This window comes from Hyaena hyaena, unplaced genomic scaffold (assembly GCF_003009895.1).
Source record: "Hyaena hyaena isolate Hyena2069 unplaced genomic scaffold, ASM300989v1 scaffold_233, whole genome shotgun sequence".
Lineage (NCBI taxonomy): Eukaryota > Metazoa > Chordata > Mammalia > Carnivora > Hyaenidae > Hyaena > Hyaena hyaena.
The window spans coordinates 1,942,216-1,963,010 of record NW_024080866.1 but is presented as its reverse complement, the minus strand read 5'-3'; the positions used below and the strand labels follow the sequence as shown (position 1 = coordinate 1,963,010).

At 47.5% G+C, this 20,795-nt stretch overlaps 1 protein-coding gene across 4 annotated transcripts in view; it reads left to right on the top strand.

The window, feature by feature from the left end:
• Positions 1-17,164, top strand: part of GBF1 (golgi brefeldin A resistant guanine nucleotide exchange factor 1) — a 121,853-nt gene extending 104,689 nt beyond the window's left edge. For 2 of the 4 annotated variants that reach the window (XM_039243942.1, XM_039243940.1), the window contains 26 exons: positions 144-333; positions 1,297-1,437; positions 1,738-1,826; positions 3,000-3,202; positions 3,654-3,777; positions 4,046-4,171; positions 4,441-4,523; positions 5,190-5,426; positions 5,711-5,804; positions 6,212-6,388; positions 6,945-7,009; positions 7,093-7,216; positions 7,414-7,485; positions 7,633-7,727; positions 7,981-8,134; positions 11,137-11,362; positions 12,119-12,279; positions 12,414-12,660; positions 12,786-12,979; positions 14,137-14,287; positions 14,392-14,522; positions 14,723-14,824; positions 15,105-15,218; positions 15,350-15,530; positions 15,687-15,815; positions 16,305-17,164. In XM_039243942.1, coding sequence (XP_039099873.1) covers positions 144-333; positions 1,297-1,437; positions 1,738-1,826; positions 3,000-3,202; positions 3,654-3,777; positions 4,046-4,171; positions 4,441-4,523; positions 5,190-5,426; positions 5,711-5,804; positions 6,212-6,388; positions 6,945-7,009; positions 7,093-7,216; positions 7,414-7,485; positions 7,633-7,727; positions 7,981-8,134; positions 11,137-11,362; positions 12,119-12,279; positions 12,414-12,660; positions 12,786-12,979; positions 14,137-14,287; positions 14,392-14,522; positions 14,723-14,824; positions 15,105-15,218; positions 15,350-15,530; positions 15,687-15,815; positions 16,305-16,585 — 3,891 coding nt within the window. In that variant the 3' untranslated portion in view covers positions 16,586-17,164. Of the gene's footprint in view, positions 1-143; positions 334-1,296; positions 1,438-1,737; positions 1,827-2,999; positions 3,203-3,653; positions 3,778-4,045; positions 4,172-4,440; positions 4,524-5,189; positions 5,427-5,710; positions 5,805-6,211; positions 6,389-6,944; positions 7,010-7,092; positions 7,217-7,413; positions 7,486-7,632; positions 7,728-7,980; positions 8,135-11,136; positions 11,363-12,118; positions 12,280-12,413; positions 12,661-12,785; positions 12,992-14,136; positions 14,288-14,391; positions 14,523-14,722; positions 14,825-15,104; positions 15,219-15,349; positions 15,531-15,686; positions 15,816-16,304 lie in introns of all 4 variants that reach the window. The other 2 variants (XM_039243941.1, XM_039243939.1) reach the window with 1 other exon arrangement.
• The last annotated feature ends 3,631 nt before the right edge of the window (positions 17,165-20,795 follow it).

The window sequence follows — 20,795 nt, the reverse complement described above, 5'->3', positions numbered from 1 at the left end:
AGGGAGTGAAACACATGAGAGCTGGGGAACAGGAAGAAGAAACGCATTTTCTCAGGGCAATGTAGAAGTTATAGGTGATTTCAAGATTTTTGGAAAAGGATAAAGTATTAACATCAAGTTTACTGGATCTGTTTATTTTCCAGAATGCCTTCCCTGTGTCTGGTCAGCTCTACACAACACACCTCCTGTCTCTTGATGCCCTGTTAACAGTGATTAACAGCACTGAGGCCCATTGCCAAGCCAAAGTCCTCAACAGTCTTACCCAACAAGAGAAGAAAGAAGCAGCCAGACCTGGCCATGAGACCGTAGATGGCACCCGAGAAACCAGCAGTAGTGAGAGGCATTTCTTTCTTTGAGGATCCTTGGGTTCTATGCTTATCATTTCTCTACTCACTGAATCCTCTCTCCTTCCCTTATATCACTTCCACTGGGGGCTCTCCCAATTCTGTGTTTCCAGGATTTGGCAGTTTGAATCATAGGGTAGGCAGACAGGTTTGCAAGACTCATAGATTTGTCCTTTTCTTCTCCACACTTTGGCTTTCTTACAGAATAATAATAACAATAATAAGTTACTAATTGATAATATATATTATTAATATAATTTAAAATACTAATTATAGTAATTATTAAATTATTTAAAGTGTTGTTAACACACAATGTTACATTAGTTTCAGGTGTACAATAGGAGAATTATTATTTCTTTATGGGGGGGAGAGAACCTAGATTAAAGGATATAGGACTTCTGTTCCTGAGAGCTCCAGTCCCTACTGTCTCCCACCCCAGTATCTGGTTCCACCCTAATTAATCTTCCCTGACATCCCCTTGAGACTAAGGTTGCAGATGATCAGAGAATGGGACTGGGTAATCTCTATTTAATTATAGAACCTAGGGGCACCTGGGTTGCTCAGTTGGCTCAGGTCATGATCTTTTAGTCCGTGAGTTCAAGCCCTGCATTGGGCTCTATGCCGACAGCTCAGAGCCTGGGACCTGCTTTGGATTTTGTGTCTCCCTCTCTCTCTGCCCTATTCAGTCAATCAATCAATCAATCTCTCTCTCTCTCTCAAAAAAAAAAAAAATAAATAAACATTAAAAAATTTATAAATTATAGAATTTAATGCTTGGCTAACCTGACTACTTATTTGGGCTTCGGTTTGTCCTATTCAGGGCTGGAGGGCTGGTGACCTATGTGGGTCTATGTGGGACCTATGCAGATCCCCTTGGCCTAGGAATCAACTTCTCCTGCAGCTCTGCTTGGCTTCCTACCCCATCTTCACTTATCTTCTTCTCTCTTACCAGCTGAGAGAGCAGCCTTCGACGGGAAACTTGTAGGTATAGCCCCAGACGTCCCCGGCCTACATTTGCCTGGTGGAGGGCGGTTGCCAGCAGAACACGGGAAGCCAGGATGCAGTGATCTGGAAGAAGCTGGTGACTCTGGGGGTGGGTACTGGGTACTGATCCTCAGCCCCCTCAACTGGAGGGTCTGGTGGAGAACAGAGGGGCAGGGAGCACAGACACCCTAGGGCAGTATGTCCAGGCTCACCCATACCCTCAAACCTAGAGAGAGGAAATAAAGTGGAGCCCTAGAAGATAGGATTTGTAGGAAAACTGATGAAGACAAGAAAATTTCTGAGGCATTCTCCTTTTTTTTTACTAGAATATATTGGGAGCCTTCTAAAAGCCTGGGGAAAGAGGTCTTACGGGATTTTTCTTCTCTTCCCACCCATCTCCCATTCCTAGCTGACAAAAAGTTTACCCGGAAGCCACCTCGATTTTCCTGTCTCCTGCCAGATCCACGGGAACTGATTGAAATTAAAAACAAAAAGAAGGTATATATATAATTATCTCCAGAGCTTAACCTCTGCCTACCTCTATCTGGGTGTCTTTTGTAGTTTTGTGTCCCAAAGGTTAAGGGAAAGTCTAGCAGCTCATTGAATTGTTTCCCCAAGGCTAATCTTTGCATTTGTTGGGACTTCAACAAAACCCCAGTCTCCTTTAAAGCCCTTCACTTCTAAGCCTTGTAATTAACCATACCCTGTTGTGTGCCTCTGGGCAAATGCTGCCGTAGGTGACAGCCAAATGTTACTGGTGGTAACAAGAGCCTGGGACCTGGTATCATGTAGGTCACTGGAAGTTAATTGGTATTCTTGAGCTCTGAGGTGAAGATTGGCAGTGAAAGGGAATTGACATTTATCTGCTGCTTTAGTAAAATTCAAATAACTCTGTGTGTGTGTGTGTGTGTGTGTGTGTGTGTGTGTGTATTTTAAAACAAAGAAAACCTTCTCTCTTTTTAAAAAAAATGGAGGGAGAGAGTGTGAGAGAGAGAGAGCACGCGCATGCGTGCGTGGGGGAGAGGCAGAGAGAATCAGAACTAGAGGATCCCAAGCAGGCCCTGCGCGGTCAGTGTGAAACCCAACATGGGGCTTGATCTGCAGGATCATGGCCTGAGCCGAAATCAAGTCAGATGCTTAACTGACTGAATCCCTCAGATGCCCCAAGAAAACCTTTTTTTTCCTCTTATGGTCAGCCTAAATGACTTTGGTTTACATGTCCCCTTGATTGCAGGGCTGTGACTAGACAGATGAAAAGTGGAGTTATCATCATAGTTAGTTCACCTTGTCCTTAAGAGCTGGGAAACCAAAGTAAGAAGAGAAATCCAAACTAGACTGTAAATAGATGGCAGGATGGCTATAAAACTGGAGAGAAGAGAATCTTCTCTAATCTCTCTTCTGCTTTTTCTTGATCCCCAAGTGGGTGGAGAAGGACTGTCCTATGCATCTTGGGAATTCAGAAATGGGCGAAAAGGAACTCCTCAGCCAGTTATAATTAGGCATGAAGATTGGGGAAAGCCAAAGCCGGTATGGTCCAGCCTTAGTTTTGGAGTCACTTAAAACCACATCTTAGGAGTCCATTAGGTGACCAGCTGTAGACCATGATGGAGCCCAGCCTGGCCTTGTCAGGTTTAGGAGCACCTTGTGACACCTCTAGTATTTCTCCTCCAGCTGCTAATCACTGGCACAGAACAGTTCAATCAGAAACCAAAGAAAGGGATCCAGTTTCTGCAAGAGAAAGGCCTCCTCACCATCCCAATGGACAACACAGAGGTAGCCCAGTGGCTCCGAGAGAACCCTCGGCTGGACAAGAAAATGATTGGAGAGTTTGTGAGTGACCGCAAAAACATTGACCTGTTGGAGAGCTTTGTGAGGTAAGGAAGCTATAGGAAATGGGGGACATAGTTGGTGATCAGGGGGCAGGGCACCCCTCCCTCAAAATAGTCTCAGTCAGTTCCTGCTGGTGACATAGGTCACATATTCTTCCTCTTCCCATGATTTATGTTTGTTGGACTTGAAGGAGTTTCCAGCAAGACAGCTTTGGGAGCCATTCTATTGTGCATAGAGAGCATTGCAAAGGGATGGAACAGGGTTACTGAGCACAAAGTAGGTTATAGGTTCCAGTGGATGAGGTTTCCAGACAAGAACTCACTGATGTGGAAAGGACCAAAGTTAGGAGTTGTCAGATTCTACTCTGGGTTAGAGATGACCAGGAGATAGGTCCCCTTTGCCAGAGCCTTGAGCCTCCTCTGTTCTAGTATAAGGAGGGTAGAGGGACTGGAGTTTACAGCTTTAGTCTCTTCATCCTTCTTCCTTTCCCTGTAGCACCTTCAGCTTTCAGGGTCTGCGTCTGGATGAAGCTCTTCGTCTCTACCTGGAAGCCTTCCGCTTACCTGGGGAAGCGCCAGTCATCCAGAGGTTGCTGGAGGCATTCACAGAGCATTGGAGGGTGAGTTGAGTGGCAGAGCCTGAGCCCAGCATTCCCAGTTCATTTGACTGAGGGTTTTTATGGCTCCAGCTGCTGTTTCCTAAGAAGGCTGAGAGCAACATCAGTGAGCTTTCCATAGAGAGGCCATCTTCTGTTAAGGAGTTGGCAAGAGGTTGGCGGATTTCTTGCTGGGAGCCCCACTCTACCTAGCATCGGCCAGCGGGTTGGTAGTAAAGGTTTGATTGGCCAGAGAAGGGCATTGACACAGATGGGATCTTTGCTTTTTCAGAATTGTAATGGCTCCCCATTTGCCAATAGCGATGCCTGCTTTGCCCTGGCCTATGCTGTCATCATGCTTAATACTGACCAGCACAACCACAATGTTCGCAAACAGAATGCACCCATGACTCTAGAGGTAAGTTTGGATCCCAGCCAAGGCAGAGAGGGTCCAGCACAGTTTTGGGGGTGTAACAGGAAGGAGATGAGATTTCCAGTGGGTGTAAAGGACAGAGTTTGTCCAGAGGAATCAGAGAGGGCTGGCCAATCCAGGAGAAGAACTGGGTTAGGGAGGTGGGTTCTTTCACTTTCTGTTACCTAAGTCCTATTTACCATAGACCCAGGAGTTCTTTGGATGGGGCTTCAGCGTTGACACGTGGTTGGGAAAGCTTATTGGTTTGTCTCTAGGAGTTTCGCAAAAACCTAAAAGGTGTGAATGGAGGCAAGGACTTTGAGCAAGACATCCTGGAGGACATGTACCATGCCATCAAGTGAGTATTTGTGGAAAATAGTTTGGCCTTTCTATTAAGCAGAAGCACACTGCTTGCTTTTCCATATTTTAGAGTCACACCAGACTTCAGTGATTCATTTGCCCTGGATTTAGCCTCAAGACTCAGCTGGGCAGCCCCCTCTTTCCCATTTCTTCTTTAAAGAAACCTGAACAGTACTGGAGCTCTAGCATTCTGAGCCAGGATCTAAACTGCCCCTGCTAAGTAGAGTATCATGGGCTCGTTTTCTGAACCCAAAGCAGGTGGGTTTTCTTGTACAGCTCACAAAATGCATTCTGAAGCTGGTAGAGGACCCAAGATGAGCTCTGGAGGGTGAGCTTTGGGTCAGAGGTCAGAGATGGGCACTTAGGTTTTTCACTGTAAATCAGAAAAGATAGAAATGTTCATCCTCTCATATCCAGAAAGAATGTGAGATCTCGCTAGAAAACTAAAGGCTACAGTTAGAGACAGAGCTTTGAGATTATGGGGGGGGGGGCGGTTATTGGATACTTCCTTTTTTTCACCCTGGTCCCACTGGTGGGTAGGAAGCAGACCACTGAGCTGGGTCTCATTGATGGGTTGTACCAGTATGAGCAAAACCTGTTGTCCTAGTTTGCAACCAGTCAGGTTCACAGCAGTGCACCTACTCTTTCCTTTACCTCCTGACAGGAATGAGGAAATTGTGATGCCTGAAGAGCAGACAGGCTTGGTTCGGGAGAACTATGTGTGGAATGTGCTGCTTCATCGAGGTGCCACCCCAGAAGGCATATTCCTGCGTGTGCCTGCTGGCAGCTATGATCTTGACCTCTTCACCATGACCTGGGGCCCCACTATTGCTGCTCTCTCTTATGTCTTTGACAAAAGCCTTGAGGAGACAATCATCCAGAAAGCCATCTCAGGCTTCAGGTAGCCCAGCTTTGGCCTTGGTCTTGACCTCCTCCCACCTCTGTGAGTTAACATGATTGCCTCCATGCCTTTCAGACTCCTGCTCCTGTGTTTCTTAGAAAGGGTTTCTCTTAAGTGTTTGGAGGGAGTCTGAAGCTTGAGAAAGCTCAGTCTTAAACAGACTCAAGAGTAGGTTTCTTCCTGGAACTGATTGGGGAAAAATCCCAAGTAAGCTTCCTCAGGGACTTGGAAGGGCTTCCTGGCCTTCCAGTGACTCACTCTGTTTCTGGGATGTGACATTACAGGAAGTGCGCCATGATCTCCGCTCACTATGGCCTCAGCGATGTATTTGACAATCTCATCATATCTCTGTGCAAATTCACAGCTCTCAGCAGTGAGGTGAGCAGCAGCAAGAACTGTGTACTTAGAGTTACAAAGGAGGGACATCTCTTTTAACCATGGATCTATCCTTATTTGTGGAACTGTTTTCTCTCTCTCTTTCACTCTCTCTAGACTACAGTACCACTTTAGGCCATTTCTGTTTCACACCCGTTAGGATGAGAATAATGTCACCTCATGTATTGTACCCCTTAGGATGAGAATAATGTCACCTCATGTAATTAGGATGGGAGAAGAGATGCATCACTGGGGAAGGCCTTATCCAGGTTAGCCCTTCTGACTGGTATTAGGGGGGGATTGAAACATAGCAAATAGAAGGACCCTCAGGGAGCCGTAGGTAGAGGCCTAAGAGATCTTCTTTCTAGATATTTGCCAGACCTTAAGTCTTTTCTCATCTTTTTTTTCAGTCCACTGAGAACCTGCCTAGTGTGTTTGGAAGCAACCCCAAAGCCCACATTGCAGCTAAGACGGTATTCCATTTAGCCCATCGTCATGGTGACATACTGCGGGAGGGCTGGAAGAATATCATGGAGGCCATGCTGCAGCTCTTCCGGGCCCAGCTGCTGCCCAAAGCTATGGTGGAGGTAATTTTTTTTTTAATGTTTTTATTTATTTCTGAGAGAGAGAGACACAGCATGAGCAGGGGAGGGTCAGAGAGAGAGGGAGACACAGAATCTGAAGCATGCTCCAGGCTTTGAGCTAGCTGTCAGCAGAAAGCCCGGTGTGGGGCTTAAACCCACGAACCGTGAGATCATGACCTGAGCCAAAGTCGGACGCTTAACCAACTAAGCCACCCAGGCACCCCTGGAAGTAATTCTTATATGAAACTAATGGATAATAACAAGGCAAAAGCTCATAAACTATGTGCTATCTGGGTATAGAACTAGTTGAGAGTAGCACTGGGCCTGATGACTGTTGAAGCTTACCAGGGACACCTCAAATGTGAGACCACAGATCTTGGCCAAAGGAATAGCTGTAAATGAAGGCTGGTATAAGCCATTGCCAGTCACCAACTGTAAGGGGTCTAGTCAGTAGTGTGGGGCAGTGAGCTACAGAGAGAAAGCCAGAGAACTTACGCATGGAGGAGCAAGAAACGCAAAGGGCATGTGGAGAGAAATTATTCTTGACCTGATTTTCCAGGTAGAAGATTTTGTGGATCCTAATGGCAAGATCTCTCTACAGAGGGAGGAGACACCATCAAACCGGTAAGGGCAGATCAGAGGCTAAAGGCTGTGGGAAGGGAGGGTCAGAACTCTGGAGTTCACCAAGGCTTGAACTCTTTCTACAGAGGAGAGTCAACAGTGCTAAGCTTTGTGAGCTGGCTGACACTAAGTGGTACTGAGCAGTCTAGTGTGCGAGGCCCATCCACTGAGAACCAAGAGGCCAAAAAAGTGGCCTTAGACTGTATCAAGGTAACTGTCCTGCCTACCCCTGATAAACAAGCCTAGATCCCTCCCTACTAGATAGATGCTGCCCTAGGAACTGAAGAGTAGAATCACCCAGCTTGTGACCAGAGCTGACTCCTCCTGCTCTCTCTCCCTACGTCTTGGGAATATTCTCTTCCCTCTAGCACTTATCACTGACACCCCTCTCTCTCATGCCCCTTTAGCAATGTGACCCAGAAAAAATGATCACAGAAAGCAAGTTTCTCCAGCTGGAGTCACTGCAGGAGCTCATGAAGGTACAGAATAAAGAAGAAAGAGAGATGGAAGGGCTGGCTGTGTCTGGGAGGGGAGGTGGGCACAGTGTTGTTAAAATGCCTTAATTTCTGTCAGGCAGGCCCAGTGGGCTGGTTTCTCCATGCTTTCCTGCTGTTGTTCTCCTCTAGGCTCTGGTCTCAGTGACACCAGATGAAGAGACATATGATGAGGAGGATGCTGCTTTCTGCCTGGAGATGCTGCTGAGGATTGTGCTGGAGAACAGGTAGAAGGCAGTCTTTAGGCAGGCCCCATACTGGGCTTGTGCCAAAGGGATGGAAGACTGGAGCGATCTTGCTGAGTGGGCTCTAGGGGCAAGAAGTACATGAAGCTGTAGACAGTGGAGAAGCTTGCTCATTATACCTGCCTTCTTAGGGTATAATAACCAACAAGCCCTATAAGGCTTAACCTGGATCTAAAGAGACTTATTGCCTAGTGGCCTCTCCATCTGAGACTTTCCTCACCTTTATGTTCCTCAGGGATCGTGTGGGTTGTGTGTGGCAGACTGTTCGAGACCATCTATACCACCTGTGTGTCCAGGCACAGGATTTCTGCTTCCTTGTGGAGCGGGCAGTGGTGGGGCTGCTTCGCTTGGCCATTCGACTGCTCCGAAGAGAAGAGATCAGTGGCCAGGTAAGCAGAGTGCAGTTGGGAGGGCAGGCACCTATGCAGGGGACTAAAGCCACAGTATCAGTTATGGGTAATGCCTGAGACAGAGAGTAGGTACATCTAGTGCTCCATAGCATGAACCCAGTGACCTATCACAGAGCTGGAGGAAATCTAACAGCTGGCATTGGAGGTGAGCCTGGAATGGTCTCAGGCATGAAGCTGGTCCTTAGCATCTCTGCAGGCTCTGTATCTGCTCTGCTCTGTAGGGCTGGATGGCTACTGCTTGTGGCAGTCTCAGCCCTATACATGGTTTCCTGGTTCTCATGCTTAGGACCCTCCTGAGATCTCTTGGCTCAACTATAAAAGACAGCCAGCAGAGAACCAGTAAGTGACTTCTGCAAGGTCACAGGATATTAGATTAACACAAAAAAATCAATCGCATGTCCAGATACTAACAGTGAACATATAGAAAATGAAACCAAAAACACAATATCATTTACAAGTGCTTCAAATGAAGTGAAATACTGAGATACACACCTAACAAACATGTATAGGATCTGTATGCTAAAAAATAGAAAATGTTAATGAAAGATATCGGAGAAGATCTAAGTAAATGAAGAGGTGTACCATGTTAATGAATTTGAGAGCAGCATTGGTGGTATAGTGGTGAGCATAGCTGCCTTCCATGTTAATGAATTTGAAGACTCAGCATAGTAAAGATGTCAGTTCTCCCATAAATTCATCTGTAAGTTTAATGCAATGCCTATGAAAATACCAGTAAGGTTTTTTGTAGACCTAGGCTTATTTTAAAATTTGGATGGAAAAGCATAGGCCCTAGAATGGCCAGACATCTTGAGAAAGAAGGAAGTGGGAGGAATCACTCCATCTGCTATTAAGGCTTCCTATATAGCTGTAGTAATCAAGACTGGTATTTGTGGGGAGACAGACACATAAAGCACTGAAACAGAAGAAAGAACCCAGAAATAGACCTACACAAAGATGCTCAACTAATTTATTTCTAGCTTATATATTTATCTATTTATTTTGAGAGAGAGTGATCATGCACGTGAGTCGGGGAGAAGCAAAGAGAGAATCCCAAGCAGGGTCTGTACTGTCAGCACCTACCCTGATGCAGAGCTCAATCTCACAAACTGTGAAATCATGGCCTGAGTCTAAATCAGAAGTCGGGCACTCAGCCAACAGAGCCACCCAGGTGCCCCAGCTCAACTAATTTTCTTACCAAAGTGCAAAAACAGTTCAGTGGAGGAAGAATAGCCTTTTCAGTTGCTGGAACAATTGAAATCCATGGGTTGGGAAACAAACAAGTGAACCTTGATCTAAGTATTATACCTTATAGAAAAATTATTTCAAATGAATCATAGAGGACACCTGGGTTGCTCAGTTGGTTAAGCATCCGGCTTTTGATCTCAGCTCAGGTCACGATCTCATGGTTCATGAGATCAAGGCCGGCATGGGACTCCATGCTAACAGTGCAGAACCTGCTTGGGATTCTCTCTCTCCCTTTCTCTACCCCTACCCTGCTCATTCTCACATGTTCTCTTCCTCCCTCTCTCTCAAAATAAACAAACATTAAAAAAACATGAATCATTGATTTAAAGGTAAACTATAGAAGTATGAAACCTTTAAGAAGAAATACAGGAGGGTATCTTCAAGAGGTAGGCAAAGAATTCTTAGACTTGATACCAAAAGCACAATCTATAAAAGGAAAAATGGATAAACTGGACTTCATCAATATTAAAAATATACTCTGTGGAAACTCATGTGAAAAGGATGAAAAGATAAGGAGCATATCTTTGCACATTACATATCTGAGAAAAGACTAACCTAAATAAAGGAATAAACTAAAAAAATGATCCAGTTAGAAAATGGGCAAAAGATATGAACAGACATTTCACTGAAGAAGATACACAGATGGCAAATAAGCACATGAAAACACTTAAATGATGTTCAACATTATTAGCCTGGAGGGAAATGGAAGTTGAAACCACAATGAGGTATCACTACCCACCTATCAGAAAGGCTAGAGTAAAAAATTTTGATATTACCAAATGCCGGCAAATATACAGGTCACTCATATATTGCTGATAGGAATGTAAAATGGTCCAGCTCATCTGTTGGCAGTTTCTTAATAGAACTAAATATGCAGTTACCACACAATCTAGCTCTTGCATTCTTGGGCACTTATCCCAAAGAAATCAAAGCTTACTTTCTCAGAAAAACCTATTCATGAATGTTCATAGAAGCTTTATTTGTAATAGCCAAAAATTGGAATCAGCCCAAATGATTTTCAACAGGTATAGTTAAACTGTGGTACGTATGTACCATGGAATACTGTTCAGTAACCAAAGCAACAAATTATTGAGAAAACACAACAATTTGGCTGAATCTCCAAGGAATTATGCTGAGTGAATAAAGCCAATCCCAAAAGGCTGTATATTATATAATTTCACTGATAAAACATTTTTTAAACGACAGGATTTTAGAAGTTATGAACAGATTGCCAGGGGCTAGAGACAGCGGCAAAAAGAGGCAGATGTGTTTATAAAAGGGCAACACGAGGAATCCTGTGGTGGTGGAACTGTTCAGCATCTTGACTAGTAAAGGATACACAAACCTAAAATTAGGTGACTAAATTGTGTAGAACTTAATACACATATGTGTCCACATGTGGGTAAAGTAAAACTGGGGAAACCTGAATAATATCAGTGGGTTGTATCAATGTCAGTATCCCAGTTATCATATACTTACAGTTTTACATAACATTACCATCGGGATAAATGGGGCAAAGCGTATAAGAGATCTCTCTGTATTATTTTTTACAACTGCATATGAATCTATAGCTCAATAAAAATTTTAATTAAAAAAAAAAACCTGAAAGAAAGGAAAGACCGGAGGCAGGACCAGTTGGGTCCTAGCCAAACCATCCTCACTGGCTTAAGGAAACTGGTGGGAAAGGAGACTAGACAAGAAGCTGTGCGCCCACTTCCTGCTTCCCACCCACCCAGGTGCTGCTCTCCCTACGCATTTTGCTACTAATGAAGCCCAGCGTGCTGTCCCGAGTCAGTCACCAGGTAGCCTATGGGCTCCATGAACTCCTTAAGACCAATGCAGCCAACATCCATTCAGGTGATGACTGGGCCACCCTCTTCACGCTGCTGGAATGCATTGGCTCAGGCGTAAAGCCCCCTGCTGCCCTGCAGGCCACTGCCAGGGCTGATGCACCTGATGCTGGTAAGCCCTTTCCCAGGGAGACCCACATTGGCAGATAAACAGTTATGGCCCCAGGGGTTGAGACAGGAAAACAAAATACAGGTTATTGCGTTTAGCAGATTAAACACCCCTGGCTTCTTCCATCTGCTTCCAGAGCTTCCTGTACCCACTGGCCTTTCCCCAGCACCCATGGGTTAAACAGCATGAAGGCTAGTAAGCAATGTAAACAGCTATGACACCAGGCTTCCTACTGTCCTGAGGACTGTTTTATCAGAAACTATGTCCTCATCACCACCCCTCTCCTGATGGCTGTTACTAGATACCATCAGGAGCCCAAATTAGCCTGCTGCCACATTTGGTCAAGAGAGAATCTGTCCAGGGGTGTCTGGGAGGCTCATTCAGTTAAGCATCTCTTGACTTCGGCTCAGATCATGATCTCACAGTTCATGGGATCAAGCCCCATGGCAGGCTCTGTGCTGACAGTACGGAGCCTGCCTAGGATTCTCTCTCTTCCTTCTCTCTCTGCCCCTCCCCCACTCATATCTCTCCCTCCCCGCCCTTCTCTCTCTCTCTCTCCCCCCAAATAAATAAACTTTAAAAAAAAAAAAAGAATCTGTCCAGACCATCCTTCAGCCCTCTGGTGACAGAGTTGAAACTAAGCTGGACCAAGAGAGAGGAGAGGCCAGGCTTCAGCACCTGTTTCTCAGAGCTGAAATCACCCCTCATCCCAGTGACCCTCTTTCCACCCTGACTCTGCCCTTCTCCCTGCTGACTTAGGGGCTCAATCAGACAGTGAACTCCCATCCTACCATCAGAATGATGTGAGTCTGGACCGAGGATACACTTCTGACTCAGAGGTCTACGCTGACCATTGTAGGCCTGGCAAGATCCACCGATCAGCCACAGATGCTGATGTGGTCAACAGCGGTTGGCTAGTGGTGAGTGAGCATATGGGCAGTGGGTGAGTCTTCCCTCCTTGGCCTGTGGGAAAGATTCTTGGTCCTCCAAGAGGGCATCTAGGGGGAAGATCAGGCTCAAGCCTGGGTTGCCAGCAACTCTGTGTACTTTACAGGTGGGGAAGGATGACATCGATAACTCCAAGCCAGGTCCTGGGCCCAGCCGGCTAGGCCCTTCACCCCTGGTCAATCAGTACAGCCTAACAGTGGGGCTGGACCTCGGGCCACATGACACTAAGTCCCTGCTTAAATGTGTGGAATCTCTGTCCTTCATTGTGCGTGATGCTGCCCACATTACACCTGACAACTTTGAGCTCTGCGTCAAGACTCTCCGCATCTTTGTGGAGGCCAGTCTGAATGGCGGTGGGTTACCTCAATGAAGGGGCAGTTGGGGAGTAGCCATGTGAATATGCGGGGTAAAGGGAGGAAAAGATAGGCCATCTGTGTCCATGGATGTAGAAATGTGACCTGGGTCTGGCTCTGCTCAGGGTGCAAGTCCCAGGAGAAACGTGGCAAGAGTCACAAATATGACAGCAAAGGAAACCGCTTCAAGAAGAAATCCAAGGAAGGCTCAGTGCTTCGGCGGCCTCGAACCTCCAGCCAACATGCCACTCGAGGTGGACATAGTGACGATGATGAAGATGAAGGCGTGCCTGCCAGCTACCATACGGTGTCTTTACAGGTCAGTCAGGATGTAAGTATGGCATCCTTTACCTCCTCTCCTCTTCCTCCCCGTGACATTGGGAGCCTGGGCAGGGACAAGGACAGGGAGAGCCAAGGCTGAGAGGAAGGGCCTGTTTTCCAACCCAGGCCCTTGGCCACTACCTCCACAGTGTTCCCTTGTGGAGGAAATACAGGAGCAAACATCTGTCTTTGTTTGCTTAGTATTTAAGTTTTATGTTTTGAATAATATATGCATATGGTATAAAGTTCAAAGGTAGAAAAGGGTAAGTAGATAAAAGTAAGTCCCTAAAGTAAGTCCCGGGGTGCCTGGGTGGCTCAGTCAGTTAAGCATCCAACTTTGACTCAGGTCATGGTCCCACTGTTTGTGGGTTTGAGCCCCGCATCGGGCTCTGTGATGACAGCTCAGAGCCTGGAGCCTTCTTCAGATTCTGTGTCTCCCTCTTTCTCTGTCCCTCCCCTGCTCGCGTGCTCTCTCTCTCTCTTGCACACGCTCTCTCTCTCTCTCTCTCTCTCAAAAATAAATGAACATTTAAAAAAAGTAATTCCCATTCCATTCCTGCCCCCGGTTGCTAAGTTCCCCTCTCCAGAGGTAGACACTGCCACCAGTTTCTTGTCTATCCTTCCAGAGTTATTCTTTGTCTTTACAAGGCGTATAAAATTTATTTTACAAGCAGACTTCACATCACTGAATAAATCGAGGACTAATTGCCTTAATAACCTGGATTTCAGAAAAATCCTGAAAACAAAAAATTATTAAAGTTGAGCACACACTGTTGCCCACTGAAGCCTCTGAGCCTGAGGTTTGCTTTCTGTTTGTAAAAGGAAATTAACAAAATGAGGCTTAATCTGTCATCAGAAGGTATGAAAGAGAATTGAAAAGAAAGTACTTTTTTACCATGTAATTAATTGTTACTAAATACTTACTCCACACACCTCACGCCTGCTCCACTAGGAGTAATACCCAACTTTGGGAAGCACTGGCTGGAAGGGGGCAGCTAGCTCATGAAGGTCAAGGAGAAAAGGAGAGATGAGAGGGGTAGAGTCTGGTGTCACTGGTACTAGGGGCTCCCTTGAGGACTCAGGGACAGTGTTGTTGGGGGTGGGGGGTACCCACGGACCTTACCTCAACTCATCCTGCCTCTCTTGTGACCCCAGCTGTTAGACCTGATGCACACCCTACACACGAGAGCCGCCTCTATCTACAGCTCATGGGCAGAGGAGCAGCGCCACCTGGAGACAGGTGGCCGGAAGATCGAAGCAGATTCACGCACCCTCTGGGCCCACTGCTGGTGCCCTTTACTGCAGGGTAAACATTGGGAACAGGCAGGGCAGGGGCAGAAGTGGAGCTGGAGCTTGGGAAGTACCAGGATCAGGATGCCTGAAGGATCCTGAGCCTGTTCTCACTCTCAGGCATCGCCTGTCTGTGCTGTGATGCCCGGCGCCAGGTGCGGATGCAGGCACTGACCTATCTGCAGCGAGCACTACTGGTACATGATCTGCAGAAGCTAGATGCCCTGGAGTGGGAGTCTTGCTTTAACAAGGTAGGACTTCCTTCTGGTCTTAAGGTAAAGTTTAAATCCTTAAGATAGAGCTGGGCAGCCTGAAGAGCCCCTAATGTCAGTCCTCAGCCTGCTTCCTATGTTCCCTTCTGCTCTGTGCTTAGCCACCTCACCCTCTGGCATCCTTGGAGCAAGGCTGCCAACTGACCCTGCCAGGAAAACATTGGCTCTTTACCTAACAGGTGTTGTTTCCTCTACTGACCAAACTCTTGGAGAACATCAGCCCTGCAGATGTGGGCGGGATGGAGGAGACTCGAATGAGGGCTTCCACACTGCTCTCTAAGGTACTGCTCAGGGCCTCCTGAGGCCACTCACTCTCCCCATACTCGCCTCTCTGCAAGGAGGGAAGCCAGGGCTTCTGCTAGGACCTAGAGATGTATTGTGGGTGCTCAGGCCCCCCAGCTGTGGAGACTCACAGGACCCAGGGACCTGGGAGGATCCTGGAATTGAGAGGAATCTCTGTTCTAGGATTCCCATGCAAGATAGGGCAGGCTTGCTTCCCAGCCTTGGAGAGGGATGCAGATGGCTCCCATCCCTCTGCTAAAAGGGGCTGTTGGGCCATAGGTCTTTCTGCAGCACCTGTCTCCACTGCTGTCACTGTCTACCTTTGCGGCCCTCTGGCTGACCATCCTGGACTTCATGGACAAGTATATGCATGCAGGCTCCAGTGACTTACTGGTATGTTCTACCACTGCCTGCTTCCTCCCCCACCTGCTAGCAAGACATGCTTTTTTCCCCTGATGGCTGCCTCCTTACCATATTCCCCCATGCCCTCTTTCCTCTTCATATGGTCCCACTGCCACCTACAGTCAGAGGCCATCCCTGAGTCTCTGAAGAACATGCTCCTGGTGATGGACACAGCGGAAATTTTCCACAACGCAGATGCCCGAGGAGGCAGCCCCTCAGCCCTCTGGGAGATCACCTGGGAACGCATTGACTGTTTTCTGCCCCACCTACGAGATGAGCTCTTCAAACAAACTGTCATCCAGGGTAGGAGGCTTACCTCAATTTTATCAAAAAGAGTCCCCATCAAAGAGTCTGGAGCCAATAATTAGTTCTCTGTATATCATATTGGAGAGCACATTCCAGAGCTCTGCTTGAAGGAAAACACTAAGAGCTGCCATCTGGTTTTTCTGCCCTCCCTAGACCCCATGCCCATGGAGCCACACGCCCAAAAACCTATGGCCTCAGCCCACATGGCTCCTGCTGCTGGGGACACAAGGACACCTGGCCATCCACCTCCCCCCGAGATGCCTTCTGAGCTGGGGGTCTCTGGTGAGTCCTTTTGAGCTAGCCTTCTGGGTGTTGAGCAAGAAGTAGGAGGCCTAAGAGGAAGCCCAGGGTAGTTTGGGATTGCCACTGAGCATGGGTTGTGAGCCAGGGAAAGGAGGGAACCAGAGTATTCTGGTCGCTTGCTCTTCCTGCGGGAAGTGACAAGACCAAATAAGCTCTGATGAGCTACCTGCTTGAGATTTTCAGGCTTGGGAGGAGAAGGCTGGATCAGAGGCTTGGGATAAATATGCAGCAGTTGCCGTTCAGGGATCCTCATAGAGATCAGACCATAATTTACTTGACTGGAGGTACAGCAAAGGAGATAGAGGGTAGATACAAGGTAGCTGCATTTTTGAATGAGTTAAAGGGGAAATTGCCAACTACGTAGCCTGGCAGAAGTCATTTTGTTCACAGCAGTGGGGAGAAGCAGAGGTTAGGTAAGCCACCTGGGGAATGTGAGAAAGTCCGACCAGCCCCTCACTCTCCCTGTAGACTTTGAGAAGCCGGAGGGCCCTCGACCTGCCAACAGCAGCTCCCCTGGATCACCAGTGGCGTCTAGCCCCAGCAGACTGAGCCCTACTCCAGATGGGCCTCCTCCCCTGGCTCAGCCCCCACTGATCCTGCAGCCCTTGGCCTCCCCACTGCAGGTGGGCGTACCACCCATGACTCTGCCCATCATCCTCAACCCTGCTCTCATTGAGGCCACCTCACCAGTGCCCCTCCTGGCCACACCCCGCCCTACAGACCCCATACCCACCTCTGAGGTCAACTAAGGAGGCCCCTCAGAGATCAAGACCAGTACTTCCTACCAGGCTGTCCTCGGCCACCCTTTGAGCTGTCCCAAGGGCCACAAACTTCTCAGGCCCAGCCTGAGCTGCTGTCGCTGCTGCTTGGATGGGGACCTGAAAAAGAGAACTTTTATAGCCCCTCCTGGGACCCACAATCAGGCTGAGGGACCTTCTTCCTTTGCTCTCCGTTCCTGGGGTTCTAACCTGAGAGCGCACTCAGGTATTGCCTGCAGCCAGGCAGCCCTGGGGAGGCATCTCTATATCAGCCCTGCAGTGCCTGCCCTCGTGCCCCTCCTGCCCTGTGGTCACACATTGAGAGCCAGGCCAACCATTCTGCACTTTGTGTCCCTCTCCCATCTCCATTCCCATCAGCCCTGGGCCTCCTCCTCCACTTCTTCCTCTTTTATTAATTAGTTGGTCGGTTTGGAGAGTTGATTGGCACGGTGGAGGGTTGGCAGATGGGGCTGGGCAGAGGGACTGCTACCCACAGGAGCATGTACATATGGAAAAACAGGACAACAATGGACTTTTTATGATGTAATAAATGTCTTAGTACCAATGTCATTGCTTTTCCCTCTGTTTTCCTTCTTGAACTTATGGGCTCCATGTTATTGGGATACCCAGGACTTGGGCCTTGCTGAACAGAAGTGAGGCTGGGCCTACCAACAGTCGGGCCCACGTGGCCCCGGGCCATCAGCCAGCCAGGCACCAGTCAGGATTCCGTCACCAGTGCTGCTGGCCCCACCACCACCCACACTGTCATCACCACCACAGCAGTGCGCCCTTGTTACCAGAGTTATGCCAAGGGTGTTGGCACTTGTCCTCTTCCCTAAATGCTCCAAGGTTGACACCTGAGACAGCCTAGACTGGGGCAAAGAGAAAGTGAACCAGAGCTGAGCTGTAGTTCTTCAGGAGTCTTCCTGCAGATGTGCCTCATGGTCCAGGTGAACACAGGGGAGCCCGTGGGGCTTAGGAGGGATGCCCTCCTGTCCACAGCTGTGATCGTGTGTTTCTGGGCACAGGGCATTCATTTTGGCCCTGGACTGAGGAGGGACAATTTTGTACATCCATCTCAGTTACTGAAACATGATTGGAGAGCGCCTCTCCTTCTTCCCCTTTGTTTTATGGTAAGACAAGTAGGAGTGTGTTGGGGGGCAGTGTGGCTCCTACAGGGCTGAGGCACTGGGGGTGGGATGTGTACTCAGCTTTTCCAGGTGAAGCATCTATGTCGTCTTGGCTTCCTCCTTCACAGTGGTGACTTCCCCCTCTGGGGCAAGGCGAAGGAGTGGTACTACCTGTTGCACTACCCGCTGGCCTCCCCCTTGGAGAGTTATGGGCACTCACCCTCTTCATTTGGGCCCAGCTGACTATATGATCATTCAGGACCTCGGGCCTCCCTTTGCTCAGTACCACCACCTGGATGTTGCTGGGAGTCTAAACCTCAGGAATACCTTCCTCACATGTAGAAAAGGGCTGGAAACAGAAAGAGCTTGATGTGGAAAAGTACATGCAACGTCGTGAAGTTCCTACACTAGCTTTTCCCTCGTCCTTCATTCTCCCCAGGTAGTCCAGACTGTGCCTGGCTTCCACACTGACCAGAAGCCTTGCCTGACCCCTTCCCTAGGAAAATTAGGAGTATGGCTGCACCCCTGATCTACACTTGTCTGTATGAGTGCAGACAGGCCTGCGTCTTCAGTCAAGTAGGCACTAGGGTCCTCTGCTTCAGCTATGAGCTATGCTGTCTCTGTTCTCCCATTTGAGCTCCACAATCACTGCCTTTAAATATTTATTTGAGAGAGAGAGAGAGAGGGAGAATCCCAAGCAGGCTCCACACTGACAGCATAGAGCCCAGTGTTGGGGTTTGAAGACACCAACGATGAGATCATGACCTGAACCAAAGTCGGACTTTTAACCAACGGAGCCACCCAGGCACCCCTCGGGTATTTACTTTGTTCTGGGTTCACTGCTTGAGAGACAGGTGGCCATGAGTAAGTAAAAACCACTCAGCCCCTGGGCTTCAGTTGAAGAAAAGTAATTTTTAGTTCAAATTGCCCTCCTTTTGATACTCTTCACTCAGCTTCTGAGACACTAGTTTTTCTTGGTTCTCCTCTGTCTCACTGGCCATACCTTTCAAGTTTCCTGTGCTAGCTTCTCAGTCCGTAATCATTAAAATGCCCCAGGGCTCGGCCCTTGGGCCTTGAATTCCTTCTCCTCACTTACTTGTTAGGTGATACTGTCCACTCTCAAGACCATCCATCACACTGACTTTTTGTCCACCCCCTCCCCCCATCGTCTCTTCTTGCATGCCTCAGCTCTCAAAGGAAAAAGTTTTGATCCCACCCCCCCCTACAAACCTGCTTCTCCCCAGTGTGCCCCATGTCATTAAAGGAGAGCTTCCTTCTTCCAGGTTCTCAGCCAAACTGCTCCCATCCTACATCTGATTCCTCTAGCAAATCTTATTGCTTCTGTCATTCAAGTCTATCTAGAATGTGGCTACTTCTCACCATCACCCACTGTCAACCAAGCCTAAGCCACCATCTGTTGGACCACTGGTCTCCCTCCTTCATTCCAGTCCTGTACTCTCTACTCTCCAACAGCAGACAAGTGTATCTTCTTAAAACATGTCATATCATTTTCACTCCACTGCTCAAAACCCTCCAAAGCTTTACATCCCATCAGAATAGAGTCCAAAGTTCTTATTTTATCCCACCTACCTAAGCTTCTTGCTCTTTCTCAAATATACCAAACACATCTGTGTTGAAACTGGTTCCTCCACCTGGAATCCTTTCCCCCAAATGTCCACTGGGGTGCCTGAGTGGCTCAGTCGGTTAAGTGTCCAAATTCGGCTCAGGTCATGATCTCACAGTTCTTGGGTTCGAGCCTCACGTTGGGCTCTGTGCTGACAGCTAGCTGAGAGCCTGGAGCCTGCTTCAGATTCTGCATCTCCCTCTCTCTCTGACCCTCCCCTGCTCACACTGTCTCTCTCTCTCTCTGTCTCAGAAATAAATAGAACATTAAAATTTTTTTTTAAATGTCCACATCACTTCCTTCCTCACTTTTCTCAAAGTCACTGTTCAAATGTTGCCTCATCATACAAGTCTTCCCTCATTGCTACAAAGAAAACCCTTGTTACTGTCTCCTTGCCTACTTTATTTTTCTACTAGCACTTATCACCAACTGATAAAATCCATTTGATTTTTATCTACAAACAAAGACCTTGTTTTCTAGAGTAGGCCCTCACTCTTAGTGAATGAATGGAGTGAGTTCATGGTGCCTCTGCTTTGGGCCAGGTATAGTGCTAGGGCTAGGTACAAAACCAGAGATAATCATTAGGCTGGAAATTAGTGGAATAAGCATTGAAAAGGTTTCTTCGTCCCAGATAGATGAGGCTATAGTAACTGACAAACTACTTTGAATCAGGCAAAATCTCCAGGCACAATAGTGGGAATTGGAGCTGACTGATGGATACATGGGAGTTCATCTTACTACTCTCTCCACTCTTTATATGTTTGAATTTTTCTATAATAAAGTTTTTCTTCTTCAAAAATCTTCAGGGGCACCTGTGTGGCTCAGTCAGTTAAGTGTCTGGCTTCGGCTCAGGTCGTGATCTCACGGTTTGTGGGTTCGAGCCCCACATCGGGCTCTGTGCTGACAGCTCAGAGCCTGGAGCCTGCTCCGAATTCTGTGTCTCCCTCTCTCTCTCTGCCCCTCCTCCTCCTCCTCCTCCTCCTCTCTCTCTTTCTCTCTCTCTCAAAAGTGAATAAACATTAAACAAATTTTAAAAAATAATAAAAATCTTCAGATAAATTACAAGTCAGAATCTTATAACTAAAGTAGCTCCACCTTGGGGTGCCCGGCTGGCTCAGTCAGTAGAGCATGTGACTCTTGATCTCGGTGTTGTGAGTTCAAGCCCCGTATTGTTTGGAGAGATTACTTAAGAAAAATAAAAATAAAATAGTTCAATTTGTATGAGCTCTTTTAGAGTCAGTCATGGAGACTGGATGAATTCATGCCAGTTTCAGCTGGTAGTTTATGAGCACTTTGAAAGGACAGTTGTGATCACTGGCAACCAGCACAAGCTCACTAAGTTGGAGTTTATCAAACCAACCTCATTCCATTTTAATTAAGGGTTTCTAAGGGGAATATAGCAGATAATATCCCTGGATGCCAGCAAAAGTTCTGGTGGTATCCTATG